We start from the raw sequence: 20,159 nt of genomic DNA on the forward strand, positions 1-20,159 counted from the left end.
CCATGCACATGCTGGGTCCTTAGGTGCGGTGCAATTAGTACAACGGGTAGCGGCATTTTCCCATGATGTTAAGCTTGAGAACGTCGCGGCCTACTGCTACAAGCTAAGGCCGGGCTCAGATGAGTCAGAGGCAAGGAAAATGAAAGGGACCCACACAGAAACAGGTGACACCCCCCCGAAAACCTTGCACTTCCGCCTCGCTTTGCAATTTGAAACACGGTGCGTCGTGATTGAGCCTGCATGGACGTGATGGCAGCCTTCAACCCCACCACTCGCCTATTGCTTTGTCATTGATATTGGCGGTTGAAAACAAAGATTATATGTTGCTGCCATCTTTTGTGAACGAGGAGGGTGGAGGAAAGTGTAAAGCGTGTTTTTGGCCGCCGTGCTCATGTGAACCCGGGCCAAATTTATGGCCAAGCACCCTTTTATTTTTAAGAAATCGTGTCAATAGGGGGACTCAAATATTTTTCATGCAGCATCATGAAGAATCTTTGCAGGTTCTCAACTTTTCTGTGTGCGTGTGTGTGTGTGTGTGTGTGCATGTCCTACATTTGTTGTTGGTGTTTCACACTTTATACAACAATTTTGATGTTAGCCTGTTAAGCGACACCAGTGTTGCTTATATGCTGTCAATCTTCTTTTACAGCTTTACTCGCAAGTTTGTTGTTGGTATTTCACACTTTATACAAAAAATTTGATGTTAACCTGTTAGGCAACATCAATGTTGCTTATATGATGTCAATCTTCTTCTACTATTTTGCTCACAACCTTTGTCATCAATATCACACCACAACCGTGCATGTCCTACAAACGTTTGTTGTTTGTGTTGCACACTTTATAGAACAATTTTGATGTTAGCCTATTAGGTGACGCCAGTGTCGCTTATACATTGTCAATCTTCTTCTACCGCTTTGCTCGCAACCTTCGTGCATGAACCACGATCAATCACACCACAACCTTGCGTTTTTGGGTAGATCTCTACTCACCTATGCCATTAGGATTGAGTCCAAATTGAGAAGTACGTCGATGCTCTTTGCTCTGGTTCCACCATCCGCTCCGCCCTCTTTGCAATGATATGACACGGGCAAGTGCTCAGGCAAAAGGAGCAGTCTTGCAAGCACTGAGGCATATCGAGAAGCCTTAGGCTAAGCGCAGGTAGGTAGGGGAGGAGCCTTAGGCAAAAAAGAGGGGGAGAGAGAATCCTAGGAGAAATTGAGGGGTTTTTTTAAAACTAGAGTGAGTAGGAGAAGTGAGTAGAAATCGTGCCAATGTGCAAAGGGAGCAGTAGCGCTAAACACCCAAGTTGTGGCATTTGAGGAAAGGCATGGCGGGTCCCCCCACTCCCTTCTTGACAAAAACAATGTAATCATGAAGCGTACCACACTAGTATTCTTCCAGCAAACGAAAGCCTCGGCCTCACGCACCGCTTGAATATTGTGCATCGCAGCCTAGTGCAGACATTGCCCGCTCTAGCTGATCTCCCCAGCAACATCGTCTCGCCTGTCGTGCTCATTGGCGATTCAAGGAAGGCAAGTATGTACTCTAGCAACTACACTTGCGCCTCAACGCCATCCAATGGACTATGGGCACATCTGTATGGAGAGACACTATCTCCCTGCCCAGCACAGATGGCAAGAATGTTCTCACCACAGTCAGCATCCCCTGCTAAAAAGGCGGTGAAGGACGGCTGCCTGCCGGAGTGGTGAGCGGAGGTGGCCTCAACAGGGCTCCCATCGCAAATTTCTGCCAAGATCAACCTTACCATCTGCAACTTCTAATAGGTGACATTTTAAATCAAGAGCTGCTGGTCATGCTTGGAAATAGATTGACGTTAGCGGAAAGGTGAGGGAAATGTAGAGAGAGAGAGAGAGAGAGAGAGAGAGAGAGAGATGAAATGAAATGATATATTAACGCCTTCAAGAGGCCAAAATGACCTATGAGACCACTTAAACCGTATTAAACTAAAACCGTTCCAAATTAATGAATCTGATACCATGTTTGAGTACAAAACAGAGATGCTAAAATCAATAAAGAATTGCTACTAGCTAGAACTGTGTAGGGTATGTGTGATCACTGATACAATGGGTGTCCATTACAATAGGGTGATATAATGGGTCATGAGTTTATCCTTGTGTGTACTCTAGATGTCGAGATAGTATGGTTCAAATCCTCTACTGCAGTCCCCATCAATGTTGTGAACCTCCTCTCTTTAGTCACAGGCATCTAGATGTCACTAGCTCCAATGCTCAATCAATGAGAGTACTATGGGTGTGAGTATGAGCCGAGCTTTGTAGTGGTGGCTGCTCCTCTATTTGTCCAAAGTCTGGAGAGACAAGAATGAAATGAAATGACATAGTAATGTCGTCAAGAGGCCATAATGACCTATGAGACCAAATGGACACAAATTGGTGAATCTGATACCATGTTTGGGTACAAAAAAGAGATGCTAAAAATGATCTAGGAGTGCTACTAGCCGGTACTGTGTGGAATATCTGTGATTTCTCATACAATGGGTGCCTAGTACAAGAGGGTGATATAATTTGTGATGACTGATACAATGGGTGCCTAGGAAGGTGATATAATGAGGTGGCTTATACTCCTCTACTCACATCGCTCTTGGCACCATATTGTAAAATTCTTTTTCGCAAATCCACAAAGCTACAATAAATCCATCTTTCATGTGTCCTCCCCTCCTCGATGATGGCTCTAAGTGTCGAAATGTGGTCAAGAGTGGAGAAGCCTCTCCTAAAATCCGCATGTCCTACTGCCTGTACACCCTCACTCTCTACGAATCTCCTCAACTTTTACTCAAGGATAGATGCATACAACCAGGCCAATGTGTGTCCAATCATAATAGTACGATAGTTTCTAGCCTTCGTAGGATCACCTGCCTTGAAGATGGGCATGATAGTATACAGCCCCCAAGTCTGAATTAGGCCCTCACACAAGCACGATTGAACATGACTGCAAGAACCTTTGTCAACATGTCTAGCATGTATAAACTGCTCTGCTACTAGAACATATTCATGATCATATGCTCTCTTGGTCTTCATCTTGTCAATGGTTGTCTTTACCATCTCAGTGGTAAAGAAGGTACTTGTACATGGACATGGCTCAAGAGGATCTAGAAGGGGCGTCTACGTATATAAGGATGTTGCATACTGACTAGGGATCAAAAGAAGTAATCACTAGGGGAGGAGAGTGCCTGTGAAAGAGACGCCATGCCTCTCCTGAGTCTCTTCTCAAGAACAACTCGTATAAGTCCCGCTCCATCTGAGCTCAGAACACTCGCTTCTTGCGTCGCACAAGGTGCAAGAAGTCTATTTGAGATTGACTATGATCGATGTTCTTCAAGGGTGGGGTGTATGTATATATATATATATATATATACATATATATACATACATACATACATATATATATATATATACACACACACACACACACACACACACACACACACATATATATATATATATATATATATATATTATATATATATATATATATATATATATATATATATATATATAGAGAGAGAGAGAGAGAGAGAGAGAGAGAGAGAGATGAAATGATATGTTAACATCTTCAAGAGGTACAAAAAAGAGATACTAAGATGAATCTAGAAGTGCTGCTAGAGTCGAAAGAAACTCTACTAAACATGTCTAAGGTATATGAACAAGGACGGGCAATGGAAAGGGGAGGTGGGGGGGTGATGAAATAAACTAACATATTAATGCCTTCAATAGGCCAAAATGACCTATGAGACCAATCCGCTACAAACTGGCCGTGAAAGAGGGATGTACATAGAGAGAGAGAGAGAGAGAGAGAGAGAGAGAGAGAGAGAGAGAGATGCGATTGTTATTACAATTTTTCACATGCCTCCAATAGAGGCCAATTATGTGCTTACCTCGCAATTTTCACTTATATATCTTGTTCTCTTTCATCAAAACATGGAGAAAGAGTGCTTAAAAGGCATCTCTTTCTAGAATACAAGGGAAGTTACTCAATTTGTTAAAAGCTGGGTTCCAATTGATACACACGCACCATACTCAATAGTAACATCAACGGAAGAAATCTTCTATATATGTTTGCATGGAACGGGCTTAAACGTCAGTGGTCAAGGACCAGGCCCAAGGGGCCGACTGTTAGTGTGGATGGGGAATGAGGTCCAAGGGCTATATAAAGGGGGGTTGGGAGGTTCATTCAAAGGCAGTCCCACCAGGGGCCTCACATGTATCCACTTTGCATATCTCTATTTCTGGAAATGACTCTCCTCTAAGTGCAAATCTACCTAATGATTTGGATCATTCAAATGAAGAAGTGAGAGAGGTAGATTGTGATCTTTTTCACAAAATTAATTACATGCAATCCCTCAACTTTGACTATGTTTATTGGTGTTGGTGTATAGTCGGCATGGAAGATGTTTGATTTGGCAGAAGCTGGTGAAGACCATGGCATTTCAATCATCAAGTATTTTGTGAAGATTTATTTTTAGTATTGGTTATGTCATGGGTTGAGACCTAATTTTCTGCTTATAGATGATAGTTTATGTAGGTGCTTAACCATGCATTAGTAGACTTTGACGACAGAAGTGATATGGAGACATCTGGATGGGTAGACTTCGTTGGTTTGTTATCTTGTTGAGATAATCTTGGGACTTGCATGCTAATGTCAATTTTGTTTTAAGATGATGATACTACACCACCCATTACCATGTCAAAAAATAAGCCAAAGGTCATGTGCTTGAATGAGCTTGTGGTAATTGTCCCAAACACAAAGTGTGAAGAAGAAAACTCTATCTATTAATGATGTTTTAATGGTATCTATATGTTTACTTATAATGTGGAAACAAAGAGACCTTCAAAGAAAAAGGTTTGATATTGGTGATTTGATGTCATTAAACGGCGTCCCCCTTGAAAGGGCTCAGGCAGTTCTTGTTTTTGCAGCCTTTAAAGGATCTCACAAACAAGAAATCATCTCACAATGATGCCATCATTTCAAGGGTCTGCTCATTGTCAACACTTTCATAGAGACTTCAAATCTCTATTTTTGTAATGTTTTTGAGATGGAATGGTTTTTGCAGGGAGAAAGAAGAGAAAGTGGAAAAGCTAAAAGAGTTACCAAAGTTCCTGCTAGATACAAAGAGAATAAATCTACCCTGGTACAAGTCCTTTTCTTGGTATACTAATCCAATCAAGCATGTTTTAATGTTGTGAATTGTTTCTATTTTATTGCAGGTTTGCAAGTCTCAAAAGAGGAATTTGATTCCTTCTCATAAGAAAGTCACATTATTGACTCATGTATTGCTACTAACATTTTTGGTCTTACAAACGAGCGTGTTGCTTTGTAAATTTAATAGATTTTTTATCAAGGTCCTTACACAAGTGTAATATACTTTTGCAGAATGGGGCACTTAAGATGACAACAAAAGAAGCGATAGCTCTTAAACTGATGGGCAAGCACAACATAGATGTCATGTATAGGCGACTAGTGGACTTTTCAAAAGAGTTGTAATGGACTACTCCGAAGGAATCGTTTGATTTCAAGAAAGAATGCCAAGACTCAGAAGCATTGGATATTTTAGTATGTTGGGCCATTGGGCAAAACAAAATTAAGCTCAAAGACACTAATGATAAAGATATGGGTCAAAGACACTAATGATGAAGTTGAACTTGTTTAAAGTCAAGTTCACTATGGAACTTTGGTGATAAACATTGTCGCTATCTTTGACATCTTGTTTGGGCAGTTTGACATGTATTGTGTAGGCGCATATCTGACTTATAAAGCTAAAAGATTTTGTGGGACAAGTTAATTGATATGATCTCAAGGCATTATTGCTCTTGTTATAGTCTTGAATGCTTGCATGATAGTTGATTGATCACTATTAGCAGTTTTCTTACTAAACAACTAGCCATACAAGATGTTTGAATTGAGGTTATCCCATAATTTGGATAGTTTTATGCGTACAAGATAGAGATTCCTTTCCATATGTGATAAATTTATAGCTATGAAAATACATTAGAGGTGTAAATGTTTCTAACTTGTAAACTTTTTAGGTGTAAATAATATCACTACAAAAAAATTATATATGAGAATAAGGATCCTTTTGTCATTGTGAAGTGAAAAAAATTACCCTATTCAATTTTTTGCACTGACGGTGACCATTAATGTCTGTCTTTTGCATAGAAAACAAGGGCAAGGCTCCAACTAGAATTTTTTCCACTGGTTTTCTACCTATCCAATGTATTAATTACCTCGTAAAAAAAATCAACTTAAGAATGAAAATTTTTCAATGTCAAAAGTGGAAATAATTACACTCAAGATTGATAATTCTCTCGGTTAAGAGAGGAAATATTTATCATTATAAGATGTGTCAGTAAAAAATATTTACACTAGCAATATAAATGTAGTATGAAAATATTTCTATGGTGCTAATTTTTACCTACTTTGTGGTACAGTACAATCTTTAAGAGCCTCGATTAGAAAAAATTCACACCATGAACTTGCAAGGTCTTGTGTGAAAATTATTTTCATATTGTGAATTTGGTTTTTTGTTCCATAGGACCAACAATTATTATGCGTCAACAATTTTTTCTCTCATGAATTGAAGAAAGACAATAATAATTATGAGCTTGATTATTTGTCATGTCACTACTTTATTTTGTAAGAGATTTATTCTCACTTTGAGAATAAGAAAATTTGACGCATGGATAAGAAAAATAACCATTGAAAAAAAATTTAGAAAAATAATTCACACTTCCTGTGTTTTTTACACATTAGGGTGAAAAAAAGGGTAGAAAAAGGACCTTTTTCTCAAAGTGAGAAAATGTCTAAAACTTGTAGTGAAATGCTGCCCACCTTGCTACTGAAATCAAAGCAGAACCTGATGCAGAAGCCGTTGATGAACCAAAAATTAGTTTGATATGCTGTTGCAATGAGCCAAATCATGCTGGTTTTCCTCTTTTGGCAGCCGATGCTCAATTTGGGCTCCTACACAAACCTGTTCCTGTCGCAATGGACGCAATCAAAGATGCCAACCGTGTAGATGATGTTTCACCTAAGATGCCAACTGTGCAGATGATGTTTCACCTACTGCAACATTCCTTGATTCTCTGCTAAAGCCAGCAGGTGAGCCAAATGAGGCAGACATCTCTACCACCTCTGCCTTTCAAGTCCGTCCTCCTGATGCTCACGTTGATGATACACTCGGCCTACTCTCTTACAGCCAGTCTGTCAACCAATACGTTGATGCTGATGACTATACAATACTTGAAACCTTCTTGGCTCCCTTTGTAGATCAAGACCACACTGTGACTGATCAACAAATGGAACCTCACTCTCTCAAGGGATCCTCACTCCATGACCCCTGCAATGCCAGCTCTGCGTACTTCCAATATGGTGTATCATTTTACCTTGCGGCTACTAATGCACTCAATCATGCTTCAGATGAGGATGAAGATAATATACCAACAACCAGATCTTTACGCCTTGTTGAGCCAATGTTCTTTAATGAAGATATGCACCTCCCGCACTGTTCAACACTGGATATTCTTCTAAAAAGGACGATGGCCTTTATGGTAACTGTCTCCAAAGTAATGGCCCCCATGAAAATGCGGCAATACAAATCTCTAAGCTGGATATTCTCGAATGCTATGACAGTGTCCCCTTTTGCAAATATTGTTGTCAAGCTCCTCACAATCAAAAACCAACCTTGTGCCGCAATTTTGGAACTCAGAATCATTGGCGGGAGAAAATCCGTTCAATGATGGTGTTGCTCTTTCACTCAAATACAATTGCAACCTGATGGCAATTGACAATGCTTGTGACGACGATGAAATGGTCATTGCCGGTTTATGTTATGATCTTCTATTCTTACTTTTGCATAGTCTTGCCGATGAGTATGCATGCTCATGTCAAGGTCGAAAGGGGGGGAGTAATGTTAATGAAGTGGTTCGACCCCAACACTCTCAAGTTATCAAGTCATGCGCATTTGAATTGAAGCCACGATGGAAGATGAAACCTCGTCATCAAATTTTCACCTTCAACACTTTCTTGATTGATCTTGGATGGCACCAAGTCTCAGATACAAATCCAAAATTTGTTTTTCCTTCTTGCACTCATTGCTTTTGCAATCACAAAAACAGAAAGCACAACCATCTCATATAGGCACTCCTCCATGCACTTGTATTAGGATTGAGATGTAATCAACACCTCTCGCTCTCGGCATTCAACTGAGGGGGAATGTTGGAATAAAATAACAAATAACTCAGCTTCACGCCTTGAGAATCAAAACGGTACAAGCACTCGTTCAGATCACTGATCATCATCCTATTTAACTACCTTGTAACCACACGTTCAACACAAGCCATTAATACAACCACCTACCCACCTATCTGTACGTCTCTCTCTCTCTCTACCTTCTCTCTACCTTTTCTCACTTTTCCTTTTCTATGTAACACACACACACACACACACACACACACACACACACACACACACACACACACACACACACACACACACACACACACACACACACACACACACACTAATGTAATCTTTCGCAACACAATGCCCTTCCATGTTGCCTCTGATAGTGGGAGGCCTCCTGACCTTTTACTCCCACATGCTATCATTCGCCAGCCTCTGCCGATCTGGGTCCTACAAGCAGTAGATGAAGACGAAACCTCTTCGGACGTCGTGTTGTAGTCCCTAGCAATTGCTGCTATTCGTGAGGATGAATCCCAAGATGTTACACATGTAGCCGTTGTTAGGAGTTTTTTGGAAGAAGTGATTGCACATATGTACATATACATGCATGGTGCATCGAATAAAGAATTTCCCATTGTCCAAAGCTAGGTGGTTAAGTGGGGCCCACATGTGTACAGGTAGGACCGCGTGTACATAGTACACCGATTTTCATTGTCACCAGTATCAGTGTGTTTTCCTATAATAATGAGGAGTTGGTAGAGCGTAAAAATTCTCAAGGAAGCTATCAGCGGGCGCACGCCATGAGGTAAGTAGGTGCATCAAATGGCATCGAGTGGCGTTAGGAGGATGAATGGGATCAAGATTTTCACGTGGATAAGTGAGGACACACCGAGAGTGTTTTCTTGTGATGAATTATGCAGAAGGTCATCATGAGGACTATATTTGGGGGCCACTTCACGTGATTGCGGGATGTATTATTGAGAAAAGTTGAGTGCCAAGTGTGTGGATGGATATAGAAGGGTGACAAAAACGCACTACGTGGCCATTTTATGGCATGTTCGGGGTCCGTTTGAGGTCAATCAAAAGGCCAAAGGTGCCCAAGGAATAAAGTGAAGTGTGGACACTAAAAAACCTGAGAAAAAACCAGCAAAACGTGGAGAGAAGAGGAGGAAAAGACGCAACTCAATTTTTGCTATTTTTGGAGATTGTTTTGGCCATAAACTGCTCATCCGAGGTCGGATTTGAGCACTTTGATATTGTAGACTAGAGTTGTGGGTTGTCCCGGACACAATAGTGCTGTCCATTTTGTCAAATTCCTCACTATTTTTTTGCTATTTTGGTTGTGTAATTTTCTCCTGTGAGCGAAGCCTTTGCTCAAATTTGTAACTATATCTGGCATATTTCACCCATATTGTGTGAGCTATTTGCCCCATTGGTGTTGGCCCAAGCTCAATTGTATCTAAGCATCAACAATCTTCCTCCTTTGAGCTCATTTGTGTGTGTGTGTGTGTGCGTGTTGAGTGGAAAAATGGATAGTCTCTCTCCTCTCACTCCATCGGTGTGTTCCTTGTCTCGGTCAGGTGGGTTGTGTAAGTCGAGTGGTGCCCTATAGCATGTCTGTGTATTCTCCCAAGAGTGTGTCGAGTGATTATAGAGGTGTTGTGTGTGTTCCATTCCCGCTACCATTCTTTTGGCGCCCCCACGGAGGATCTTCTTCGAGTACCTTCAGCTTCGGGAATACAGGTTGCAGATTACAGATTACAGGTTATAGATTACAGATTACAGGTTACCTGTTATAGGTACAGGTACAGGTGATTCATATAGGTACATGTAGCTGGAGTAAAGTGATATACTGGACAAGTGGAATTCACTTGCAGTTGTCGTGGGTATGCATCATTTGGCGCCTGTTTGAGTGCAATGTCTTGTAATGTATGTTACTTGTGGATATTGCCATTGTACACTTTTGTGGAGCCATACTGGTTTTATTTGGCAGTCCCATCCATTTTTGAGACTTGGTCTGGAAGATAGTGATTTCTGAGACTTAGCTATACGTTTTGTTGCATAAACTACGTTGTTGAGGGTCGATAGCGTGAGGTTTTCATTGAGCTGGGAGATTCTCAGTGTGAGATCCCTTCTGTGATACAGGTGGCTGGAGCACCCTTTTTGTGACCTCGTCATAGGCTATGTACTAGTGATTCCTACTTGATACTTGGGTGCCATTGTTGGCAGGTTATGCATACATATATAGTTTATATTTTGAATTTTTACTGCTCTATTTCTGAGAAAACTCTGCCAAAATTTTTCCAAGTTGTGATGGCTGGTTTTTTGGTCTTTTGAGCCATTTATGTTGGTATGTTGCTAAAATTCTAGCAAAATAGTGTTCTTTCTTGGGGGTTGCATGGCTAGCCTTTAATGAAGATAATCACGACACGGACCTCAGTTCACTCCTTTTCATTTTGCACAAAGAATCTAGATAAATTTTACTAGCAGCACATAGTCTTTATGTTTGGGCCAAGAACATAAAGAGAGATACTCGAATCTCCTTTGCCTGTTGTAATTCCGATGATTAACTATGAAAACTCATTTGATGTGCATGTGTTCATCCTTTTCCAAAAGCTTGAGCTCCATTGAAGTTTGTGGGGATTGAGTTAGTAAAAAGTTCCGGGTTCTTGCACATGTGTTAGAAGGCATTCTCAAAGCATTGAAACTTGGGTAGCCATGGCTTTCTCTTATCCGGAATTTCATGGAAGGAGTGATGAAGATGTGGAAGACTTTTTGGAAAATATGGAGGTTGCTTACATTTGCAATCAGATTCATGACCCGGCACAGATGTTACGTTTTCTCTAGATTTATTTGAAGAGTGATGCACGAGTTTGGTCCAAAGCATTTGAAGAGGAGTTGCGTGCGGATGATTCTCCTTTGAGATTCAGTTGGGACAATCTAAGACACGGTTTGGAAGTGGAGTTTGTGAAGACAGAATATCCTGACAAAGTGTGGCAAGAAGTACAAGGTTTGGTGCCAAGGGAAGGTGAGCCAGTAGATGAGTACATACGTGAGTTTTCAATGGCATGGGAGCGGATGTGCAAGGCCTTAGCACCACAGGTATCCCCACCTGACATGATGAAGAAGGACAGATTCTTGGCTAATCTTTGGGAGAATAGACGTTGGAGAGTGGATCTAAAGAAGCCTAGGACATATGAAGATGCACTAGATGTAACGAGGAACAAAGAGTGGAAGCTGAGAACAATGAGTCGACTTTAAGTTTGATTGCCTGAAAATTACAGCGGTTTGTTTAAATATGTCATTGAGAGCAGGATTGCTTGAATCTGCCAAACCACTACAAAGTAGCGATGTGGCTCATACATTCCTGGACGTTCCAAATAGGGCCCTCTCTTTCATGCAACTTATCCAGAGTATCTTCCAAATTGTCTACTGGATTGGCAAAATGAAACTTCTGCAATGTTGACAAATTACAACAAGGACCATCTTGTCAATTATAAAAAAATCAGCCAGTTTTTACCAAGCGACAAGTGTTGCAATAAAATAACAAATAACCCAGCTTCATGCCTTGAGAATCCAAAGGGTACGAGCACCCGTTCAGATCACTGATCATCATCCTATTTAACTACCTCCTTTTTTTTTACCATAAGCGCGGAAAATTGTATTAGAAAGGAACAGAAGTTACATCGGTAGGCTGCTGAGCCAGCCTATAGATTACAAAACCAAGTAATTCAGATAATCCTACAAGAGTTACATTAACCAAACTGGGGCAGGGCATCAATAACATTTTGCAATTGGGCAATAAACATATTCGCTTCCTGGACTTGAGACTCCAACTCCTGACACTTCTCCCAACTTTCTCTCGTGAGGATCTTATCCTGGCCTTCAATCATTCTTCGGTAATTAATAGAATCCCCCATCTTTTAAGATAGCTTTTTTAGCTCTGTATAAAGTGATCTCGTCAGCAGCAGCCTTCAGGGCCTATAGATTGACATCAACAAAAAATATTCTCAGACTAGGTGTTTGGTAAGATCCATCAAATATAAAAAAATTCCTTTGCCTCCACGAGATCCAGAGAAATTCAACCCTAGCTTTGTTCCAAAAGATAGAAAGAAAGCCAGTGTACTCCCTAACAATAGTTGCTTCCCAGAAAGATTGAATCCCAACACTTTGACTAGCGGGGCAAGCACCTGGAAGTTGGCTGGACAGTTTAAAAAGAGGTAAAAAATATCCTCCATTTGATGGTGACACCTTCCACATCTACCATCACCTAGATTGGCTTGGAGCATCCTCTTTCTTGTCCACACCGATTTTTGCAGAATAAACCATAGAAGCACAAACTTTTTTGGGTTCGATAGCCTTCGACCAAATGTTTGTAATCTTGAATTCCCATTGTTTCCTAGAGAGAGATATCTTCCATCTCTTGTTAAGAGTGAGGTAGAGAGGGGGGTTCAGATCGAGAGCTTCACATAAGGGGTTGGTTAACTTGAATCCACCCTCCCACACACAGGCCTTGAGATTCATAGGCTGAGTAGAGTGGAGAGTCCATTTCAGGTCCTTCGGGAAGATATCCATCCTAGCTTTTAGGAGAGTTAACTCCCAAGCTCTTGTTCGATACTGTAAGCAAAGGTCAAGGTCTGTTGGGTGAAGAGATGGGGAGACCGATTGCTTAGATTATTCAACACATGCTCACAACATCACCATCAACCTGTCCACCTCTTTTCCCAATTTCCAAGCGCGCACGCACACACACACACACACACACACACACACACACACACACACACACACACACACACACACACACACACACACACACACACACACACACACACACACACACAGAGAACATAGAATTGACATAGACAAGCTTGTAAGAGTGCGTAAGAGAATTGTAAGAGATGGAGACTTGATTAGAGAGTACACAGAAATTAGAACATAGCATAAGAGAGTAGAGAAGAGAATCTGCAAGAGAAAGGGCTAAATCTAGCCCCAAACTCCACGGCACCTCTCTTGTGGAGTTGGTATTTAATATATTATTTGTGAGTTTAAGGTGCGAAAAAATTGAGGCCCCTCTTTTTACAACCACTTCACTTTTGTAAATGAGTGAAGCTCATTAGTTCTTGCATGACCCATAAGGGGAGTTCCCACTACAATTATTTACAGAGCCATAGTGGCTTATTGAAATGAAATTCTAAAATACTGTGCGAATATAAAATGGCCAAGAGTAATTTCCGGCACCTCTTCATCAACTCCCCGCATTCCACTCTACAAAATTGTCATCATCAACTCAATTAGAAAATAAATAGATAGCACATAATTAACCATTATGCCAACTATCCCAATTGCAGCTAACCACTACAATAGGAGGGTGCCAGTTTCGAAACATCCCTCCCACCAGGGATAGCAACTGTCCTTAGTTGCTCAATAGTGAAATCAGTTGGACCATGAGTGATGAAAACTGTGGAGAAGGTCGGGAAAGTTGCAAAAACACTTTTCAGGCATCCATTCGGCATCCTCTCTATGGTGGCCCTTGAAAGTCAAAAGGTACCGGTTATAAACCATGCCAGTGTGTATAGTGATGGTCTCGTAACTATTTTGTGAGGGATGAGTTGCTCTTCTTTTTTCTACAAGTGAGGTGGGTCTTCATAAATGTGGTGTGTAGGTAGGGGTCCTATGAATGGGCATAAAAGACTAATGTGAAATGCATTGTGAATGTGCCAATGTATAGGTAGGTCTAAACGAAAAGAAACATCATTAATGATAGCTAAAATTTTAAAAGGTCTATAAAAACGAGGAGCAAGCTTAACAAAGATATTGGTATCAACACTTTTGATCCTTCGTTTTTCAATTCGAAGTAAAACATGATCACCTTCTTTGAATTGGTGTGCCTTGCGATGCTTGTTAGCATGCTTAGTGTAAAGTTCTTGTGAGTGTTGAATGGCAGAATGCACACTTGCATAAAGATCATGAAAGTTAGTAGTGAAATCATCAGCGGTCGACAGGCACAACATTAGAAAGATGTGAAGCAGGAGTAGGAAGAGAGTGACCATATACAACTTCAAATGGAGATTTACCCGTGGCAGTGTGAGTGGTGTTGTTATATGAAAATTGTAGAATATGCAGGTAATCATCCCATTTCTTAGGTTGAGAAGAAACATAAGCCTTTAACAAATCAATAATAGTGCGGTTGGTGACTTCGATTTGACCATTAGAATCAAGATGAAATGCCGAAGTGAAGTCCAGTGTGGTGCCAAGATTTTCAAACACAGTAGTCCAAAAAGCACTACAAAATTTTGAATCTCGATCATAAATAATCACTTTAGGCAAACCATGATGTAGGAAAACAGTCTTAAGAAATGAAAGTGCAGCTTGATGTGTTGTGAGTGTTTTCTTACAAGGAATGAAATACGCTTGTTTAGAAAAACGATCAATAATTGTCCAAATCGTGTCATGCTTGTGCACTGTGAGTGGGAAACCAATAACAAAATCCATTGAAATGTGTTCCCAAGGTCTTTCAGGAATGGGGAGAGGGTGTAAAAGTCCCAATTTCTTACCTGTACCTGCTTTGATCTTTTGACAAATCAAACAAATTGAGACATACTGTTTAACATCAACTCTCATAGTAGGCCAATAGAAATCACTACATAAATTTTGAAAAGTTGCAGCAAATCCAACATAGAGTGGTTGGTGCAATTCTTCAATAACTAATGTACGGAAAGGTTTAGTCACACACAATTTTTGTTTGAAATAAAGGAAGTTTTCTTGAATAGTGTATTCAAGAAATGTGTGCACAGAATTATCAAGTATATGCAATCATTTACCACAAAGAATGGTGTCATAATAATCAATATCTAATTCTCCTAAATGATTTTCTCATGTTAAACTGATCATTGAATATGGGGAAGTACAAGGGGAGAAAAAGCTAGCTGAATATTGGTTAAGCTACCAGACCGGCCACAGTAGGGATCCCAAGGAGGGAAAATAGGGATCCAAAGGGGGGGGGCCATCTGCAAAAGAGCCATGTGCAACAATGGGCTAAAAAGACCCTAAGGTTCAGCCCATTAAGACTTCCAAAATGCTAAGGTTCCAAAAATTCAAAGGTTATGTTCAAAGGTCAACCATGTGGGAATTGGATGCTTTGTGAGTGTCAAAAAGTCTTTGCATATCCCTACTTGGGAGGGGGCGAGCCTTTCTTGTAGGGGATGAGAGAGAAAGCCACACACACTCACACAAGCTCCCTTTTCACAAAGGGAAAGAGGGACACATGTCAGCTCCCTAGGCCAGATGCCCACAAGGTGTACCCAATTTCTATTGGATGGCCTTGGAGGTGGACCGATGAGAATTAGGCTAGAGTAAATCTAGTTTAATTAATTTAAAAACACTTAATAAAAGAACCAATGATAATTAAGCTTTCTGGAAGACTATTGGGCAGTCTCCCAAGGGGTCCAATGAGCATTCAACAGCCCAATGGCTTGCCTGATTCCTATTGGCCAGGAGGCAAAGGGGTCCAATGAGAGTTTAGTTTCAATTATTAATTACCTAAAGCTCTCACAAAAGGGGAAAGGGGGACACATGTCAGAAGGCTATCACTTATGCTGCTAAATAACCATTGGCTTGACCTTGGGAGGTCCAATGAGGGAACTGCAGGAGCAAAATAGCAAGAGGGGCTCGCCCAAGAGAGAGAGGGGGCTGATTTTTGGATGGCATTAACACACACACACACTCACACTTTACCATGTGTGAAGCAAGTAAAGACTATCTCTTCCCAAGCTTTAATGGAGAGCTCATCACCTACTCCAAGCTTGTGAGATAGAAGCCTACATAAACACACTCTTGGCATGTGGATGCAAATCCAACCAAGAGCCAAGCTTCAAAGCATGCTCATCTCCTCTACCATGCTAATTACTAAGCTAAGCTATGCTAATAAGAGTGATTATGTGAGGAGAAATACTTCTTTCTCATAGTACTACTCCTTCTTCCTCTCAATCTACTCTCATACCCTGCTAGCTCTCACCATCTCTCATGGTGTGTGAGGTCTTGGGTCTGAGACCGTGAGGGAATTGATGTTGTGTTTGATAAGTGTTTTGCTAGGTGCATGAAGTTTCCATCTTCATTGCACTAGCTAGTCTTGAAGGAACACAAAGAATTGTATTGCACAATGTCTCTCTTGATGGGAGAACCCATAATACAAAGCCTTTTGGAGGGGGGACCGGATCCATGCAAATCCAGTCCTTAACTGTTGTCAATAGCTTAATCTCTCTCTCTTTTGAAAGTATTGTTCATGCTATCTAACTAGGTGTTATGCTTTTTGTTGCTCTCTCTACCCAAGCACTCTTGTTATTCTCATTAGGAAACTCTTCTAATGAAATGCCCACTATGTTCATGCTATTTTCCACTACACACAAGTAAATGTTACATTGGTATCAGAGCACAAGGTTTCTCTTTTCTTGCTCAAGAAGGGAGTTCCTCAAGCTAGCTATAAATGGTTGATGTTATTAATTGCCTGTGGATAAGTAGAATAGGGATTTTTCAGCTGTGCAGTGTGCCTACCTTCGTGTAGTTACCGGGGAACACCGCTGAGAGCTATGGTCTTAATGGTGGAGTCCTACGGGGCTTGCCTATGGCTTAACCACAATTGAGCTATTAGAAGCTTAGCAGGAGCCGGCACTGTATTGGTGGTGAAAGACCTTCTCTACTATTCCTTGCAATTGATGATACTCGAGCCACGGGTACAGTAGCTTGAGTGCTTTTTCTAAAGGGGTAAAGAGGAGTAGCAACTAGGGCTTGAAGTGCCAACGTACACCTAAAAAGTTTACACCTAAAAATTGTTAGAATGGCTGACAATAGTAAAGAGAGTGAAATTAATGTTGATAACTTTGATTTTGCTAATGAGAAAGCTACTAATGATGCCCCGATGCTTGTTAACTATCTTGTTTCTAGGCTTCAACAACCCATGGGCAATCCATCTCTCCAAAGTGAAGTGCAACGGAAGCTCCGTGCTCATGGGATTCTTCAAGCTCCTCACCATGACGAGAGAACACCTAGGAAGCCTCCTTGTGAGACTTCCAAAAGAGGTCTCTCTCCGATTCGGGAAGAAGAAGAGGATCCATACGAAGGGCTCAAGAATTTACTTCTTGATGATGCATCTCCTTCCCAAAGGAGAACTCAAGAGCCTCCACCGAAGGAACGAGAAAGAAGTGAGTCTCCCGTCACCTCGGAGGAGATGGCTCCACGAAGACGGCGGGCTAAACGCTCTCCATCACCACCAAAGCGGAGAAGACCATCGTACTCTTCTCCACACCGTAATTCAAAGAGGGAGGACAAAAAGCAAGAGAAGAAAAAGGCGAGAAAGAGGACACCCTCTTCTCCATCTTCTTCAGCCTCTTCCTCTTATGAAAGCGATGGTGAAGACAACGAAGATCAAGGCAAGAAAAAGGCGAGAAAGAGGTCACCCTATTCTCCATCTTCCTCAAATTATTCACCTTTTGAAGAAAGTGATGGTGCAACCTTTGAACCATCAAAAAGAAGAGGCCATAGGAAATCCTATGCCGCGTGGAAGAGGTCGTCCAAGCTAAAGAAGTTCAAAGAGGGAGGGAAGAGTATCTCTTTCCTTACCTATGATGGCACCTTTGGTGCTACGGACAAAGTCTTGGCCTTTATCCAACAATTTGATGCGGCGTTCGGAGATGAGGGCTTCACGGAGTCCTCCAAGCTACGCCATGTAGCTATGCATTTTCAAAAGTTTGCCAGGCAATGGTGGTCTAGCCTATGGGCCAACGGTGAAGCTCCACGAACATGGAAAGCTTTAAGAGCTTCCATTATGACGCAGTTTTTGGCCACCGATGCCAAAGACAAAGTACTCACCGAGTGGCGAAGCTTGAAGCTCTCTCCCTATGAATCCATCCACAAATATGTAGACAAGTTTTGGGACCTACAACTCAAAGCCACTATCTTCAAAATGTTGGATTTTGGAGAGCAAAAGCAACAATTTTGTGCGGGCTTAACCGAAGAAATGGCGGAGTATGTCAACTCCCAAAGGCCACGCACCATATCGGTGGTAATACACCATACTATGGTGGCCTCTCGAATCAATTTTCAAACGGGGGCTAAAAGAAATAATAAACCCTTGGGAAACAAGGGTTCCAATGAGCCTAAGGGGAAGGACAATGTCCAAAAGTCTCCTAAGGGCAACGCCACAAAGCTAAAGAGAAGGGAGTTTACAAAGGGAAAAACAAACTCTCTCCTAAAGAGCTTGAGCGTTATCGCAAAGATAATCGATGTTTCAAGTGTGGCGAACAAGGGCATGCGTACTGCGCTTGTCCCCAAAAGAACACCCGCCATGATCCTCCTAGAGCTACCTTGGTCGAAATTCATGAGGAGGAAACTTACCACAAAGGATCTCCTCTATGCCATGCTTGGGGAAAGGTAAGAGAACATGATGCTTTTATTCTCTTTGACCCTGGTTCTACTCACAATTTTATATCTATAAAGTTGGCCACCAAGCTAGGCATACAAGCCTATGAGATGGGAGATGTTCTACCCGCAGACAGTGCTTTCAAGCGGCAAGAAGCTTCAGTCACTCCCTTAATTGGGAAATTGAGGCTCCATGTCCAAAGCTATGTGGACAAAGAGGACTTCTTTATCTCTCCTCTCAAGCATGAGGATGTAATCCTAGGGGCACCATGGTTTGATCGCCTGGCTGCCAATGTTAAATTCCCTGAAAGGAGAATCTCCTTTAAGTTCAGGGAAAAAGATATGTATATAGACGCTAAGGAAATGGGTAACACTATACCCATTGTACATACACCAGCTTTCAACAAGTCAATAAAGAGCTCTATTTCCGTGTACATGATTTTTGTTAAAAATTCTTAAAATGAACCTAATGTTTTAGCAAAAGAAAATAAAAGCAACCAAAAGGAATTTGAGTTATCCAATTTTCTCAAGGGGTTTCAAGATGTCTTTATTGACGACATCCCTTGTGAGCTACCTCCTAAACGAGGTAATGATGACCATGCAATTGAACTTCTTCCAGGAAGTTCACCGCCTAACAAACCTCCTTATAGAGTTTCTCAAGCTCAACAAGAGGAGATTATGCGGCAAGTGCATGAGTTAGTTGAGAAGGGCATGGTTAGGCCTAGCTCATCTCCATTTTTCTCACCTGTGCTATTAGTGCAAAAGAAAGACGGCACATATCGTATGTGTGTCGACTATAGAGCACTAAATAGGATCACTATCAAGAATAGGTTCCCCGTTCCACGGGTAGAAGACCTATTTGATAAGCTACAAGGATCGACCTACTTCAGTAGGATTGACCTAAAAAGTGGCTATCATCAATTAAGGATAGTTGATCAAGACATTGTAAAGACCGCATTTCACACCACGTTTGGTCTTTACGAATATATTGTCATGCCTTTTGGCTTGACCAATGCACCAGCCACATTCAACCTCTTGATGGAGAAGCTGTTCAGGCCTCATCGAACCTTCACTGAAGTGTTCTTTGATGATATTATCATCTACTCTAATTCATTAGACGAACATAAGAAACACCTCCAAGTAATATTTCAAGTTTTAAGAGAGAATAAACTTTATGTTAATCGAAAGAAAAGTGAATTTTTCCTGCAAGAGATTCAGTATTTAGGTCACATTATCGCTCAAGATGGCATCCAAATGGATCCATCAAAGTTAGAGGTGATAAAAGGATGGCCTAAACCAAGGAATCTTCATGAACTAAGAAGCTTTATAGGTATGTGTGCATACTATAGATGCTTCATAGAGAAGTTCTCACAAATTGCGGAACCATTACATGACCTAACAAAGAAAAGCGTTAGGTATACATGGTCTGCTAAGGAGAACAATTCTTTCGAAAAGCTTAAAGAAAAGATTATCTCTCAACCTGTGCTTACACTACCGGATCTCTCAAAACCATTTGAGGTCCAATG

General features: G+C 41.2%; 1 protein-coding gene across 2 annotated transcripts; it reads left to right on the forward strand.

Annotated features, from left to right (window-relative positions):
• Window positions 1-1,006: 1,006 nt before the first annotated feature.
• On the forward strand, window positions 1,007-8,360 carry LOC147422858 (uncharacterized). 2 transcript variants are annotated; one of them, XM_086503346.1, is made up of 6 exons: window positions 3,605-3,673; window positions 4,953-5,009; window positions 5,090-5,167; window positions 5,244-5,306; window positions 5,410-5,478; window positions 7,128-8,360. In XM_086503346.1, exons 1-6 carry the CDS (start codon window positions 3,620-3,622, stop codon window positions 7,770-7,772), a joined length of 966 nt encoding a protein of 321 aa, XP_086359472.1. In that variant the 5' UTR covers window positions 3,605-3,619; the 3' UTR covers window positions 7,773-8,360. The 2 variants fall into 2 exon arrangements, 1 of the variants encoding a protein (XP_086359472.1); XR_015186813.1 differs by lacking the exons at window positions 3,605-3,673; window positions 5,244-5,306; window positions 7,128-8,360 and adding an exon at window positions 1,007-1,784 and having other exon boundaries at window positions 5,410-5,847.
• The last annotated feature ends 11,799 nt before the right edge of the window (window positions 8,361-20,159 follow it).

Source organism: Adiantum capillus-veneris, chromosome 27, assembly GCF_014529385.1.
Source record: "Adiantum capillus-veneris isolate H3 chromosome 27, ASM1452938v2, whole genome shotgun sequence".
NCBI lineage: Eukaryota > Viridiplantae > Streptophyta > Polypodiopsida > Polypodiales > Pteridaceae > Adiantum > Adiantum capillus-veneris.

Coding starts and splice junctions, on each gene's coding strand:
- LOC147422858 (XM_086503346.1), top strand. CDS start 3,620: ATGAATCTAGAAGTGCTGCTAGAGTCGAAAGAAACTCTACTAAACATG. Junction 5,168..5,243: donor AAGAGAATAAATCTACCCTG/GTACAAGTCCTT, acceptor ATTTTATTGCAG/GTTTGCAAGTCTCAAAAGAG. Junction 5,479..7,127: donor TGGGCAAGCACAACATAGAT/GTCATGTATAGG, acceptor TCTCTGCTAAAG/CCAGCAGGTGAGCCAAATGA.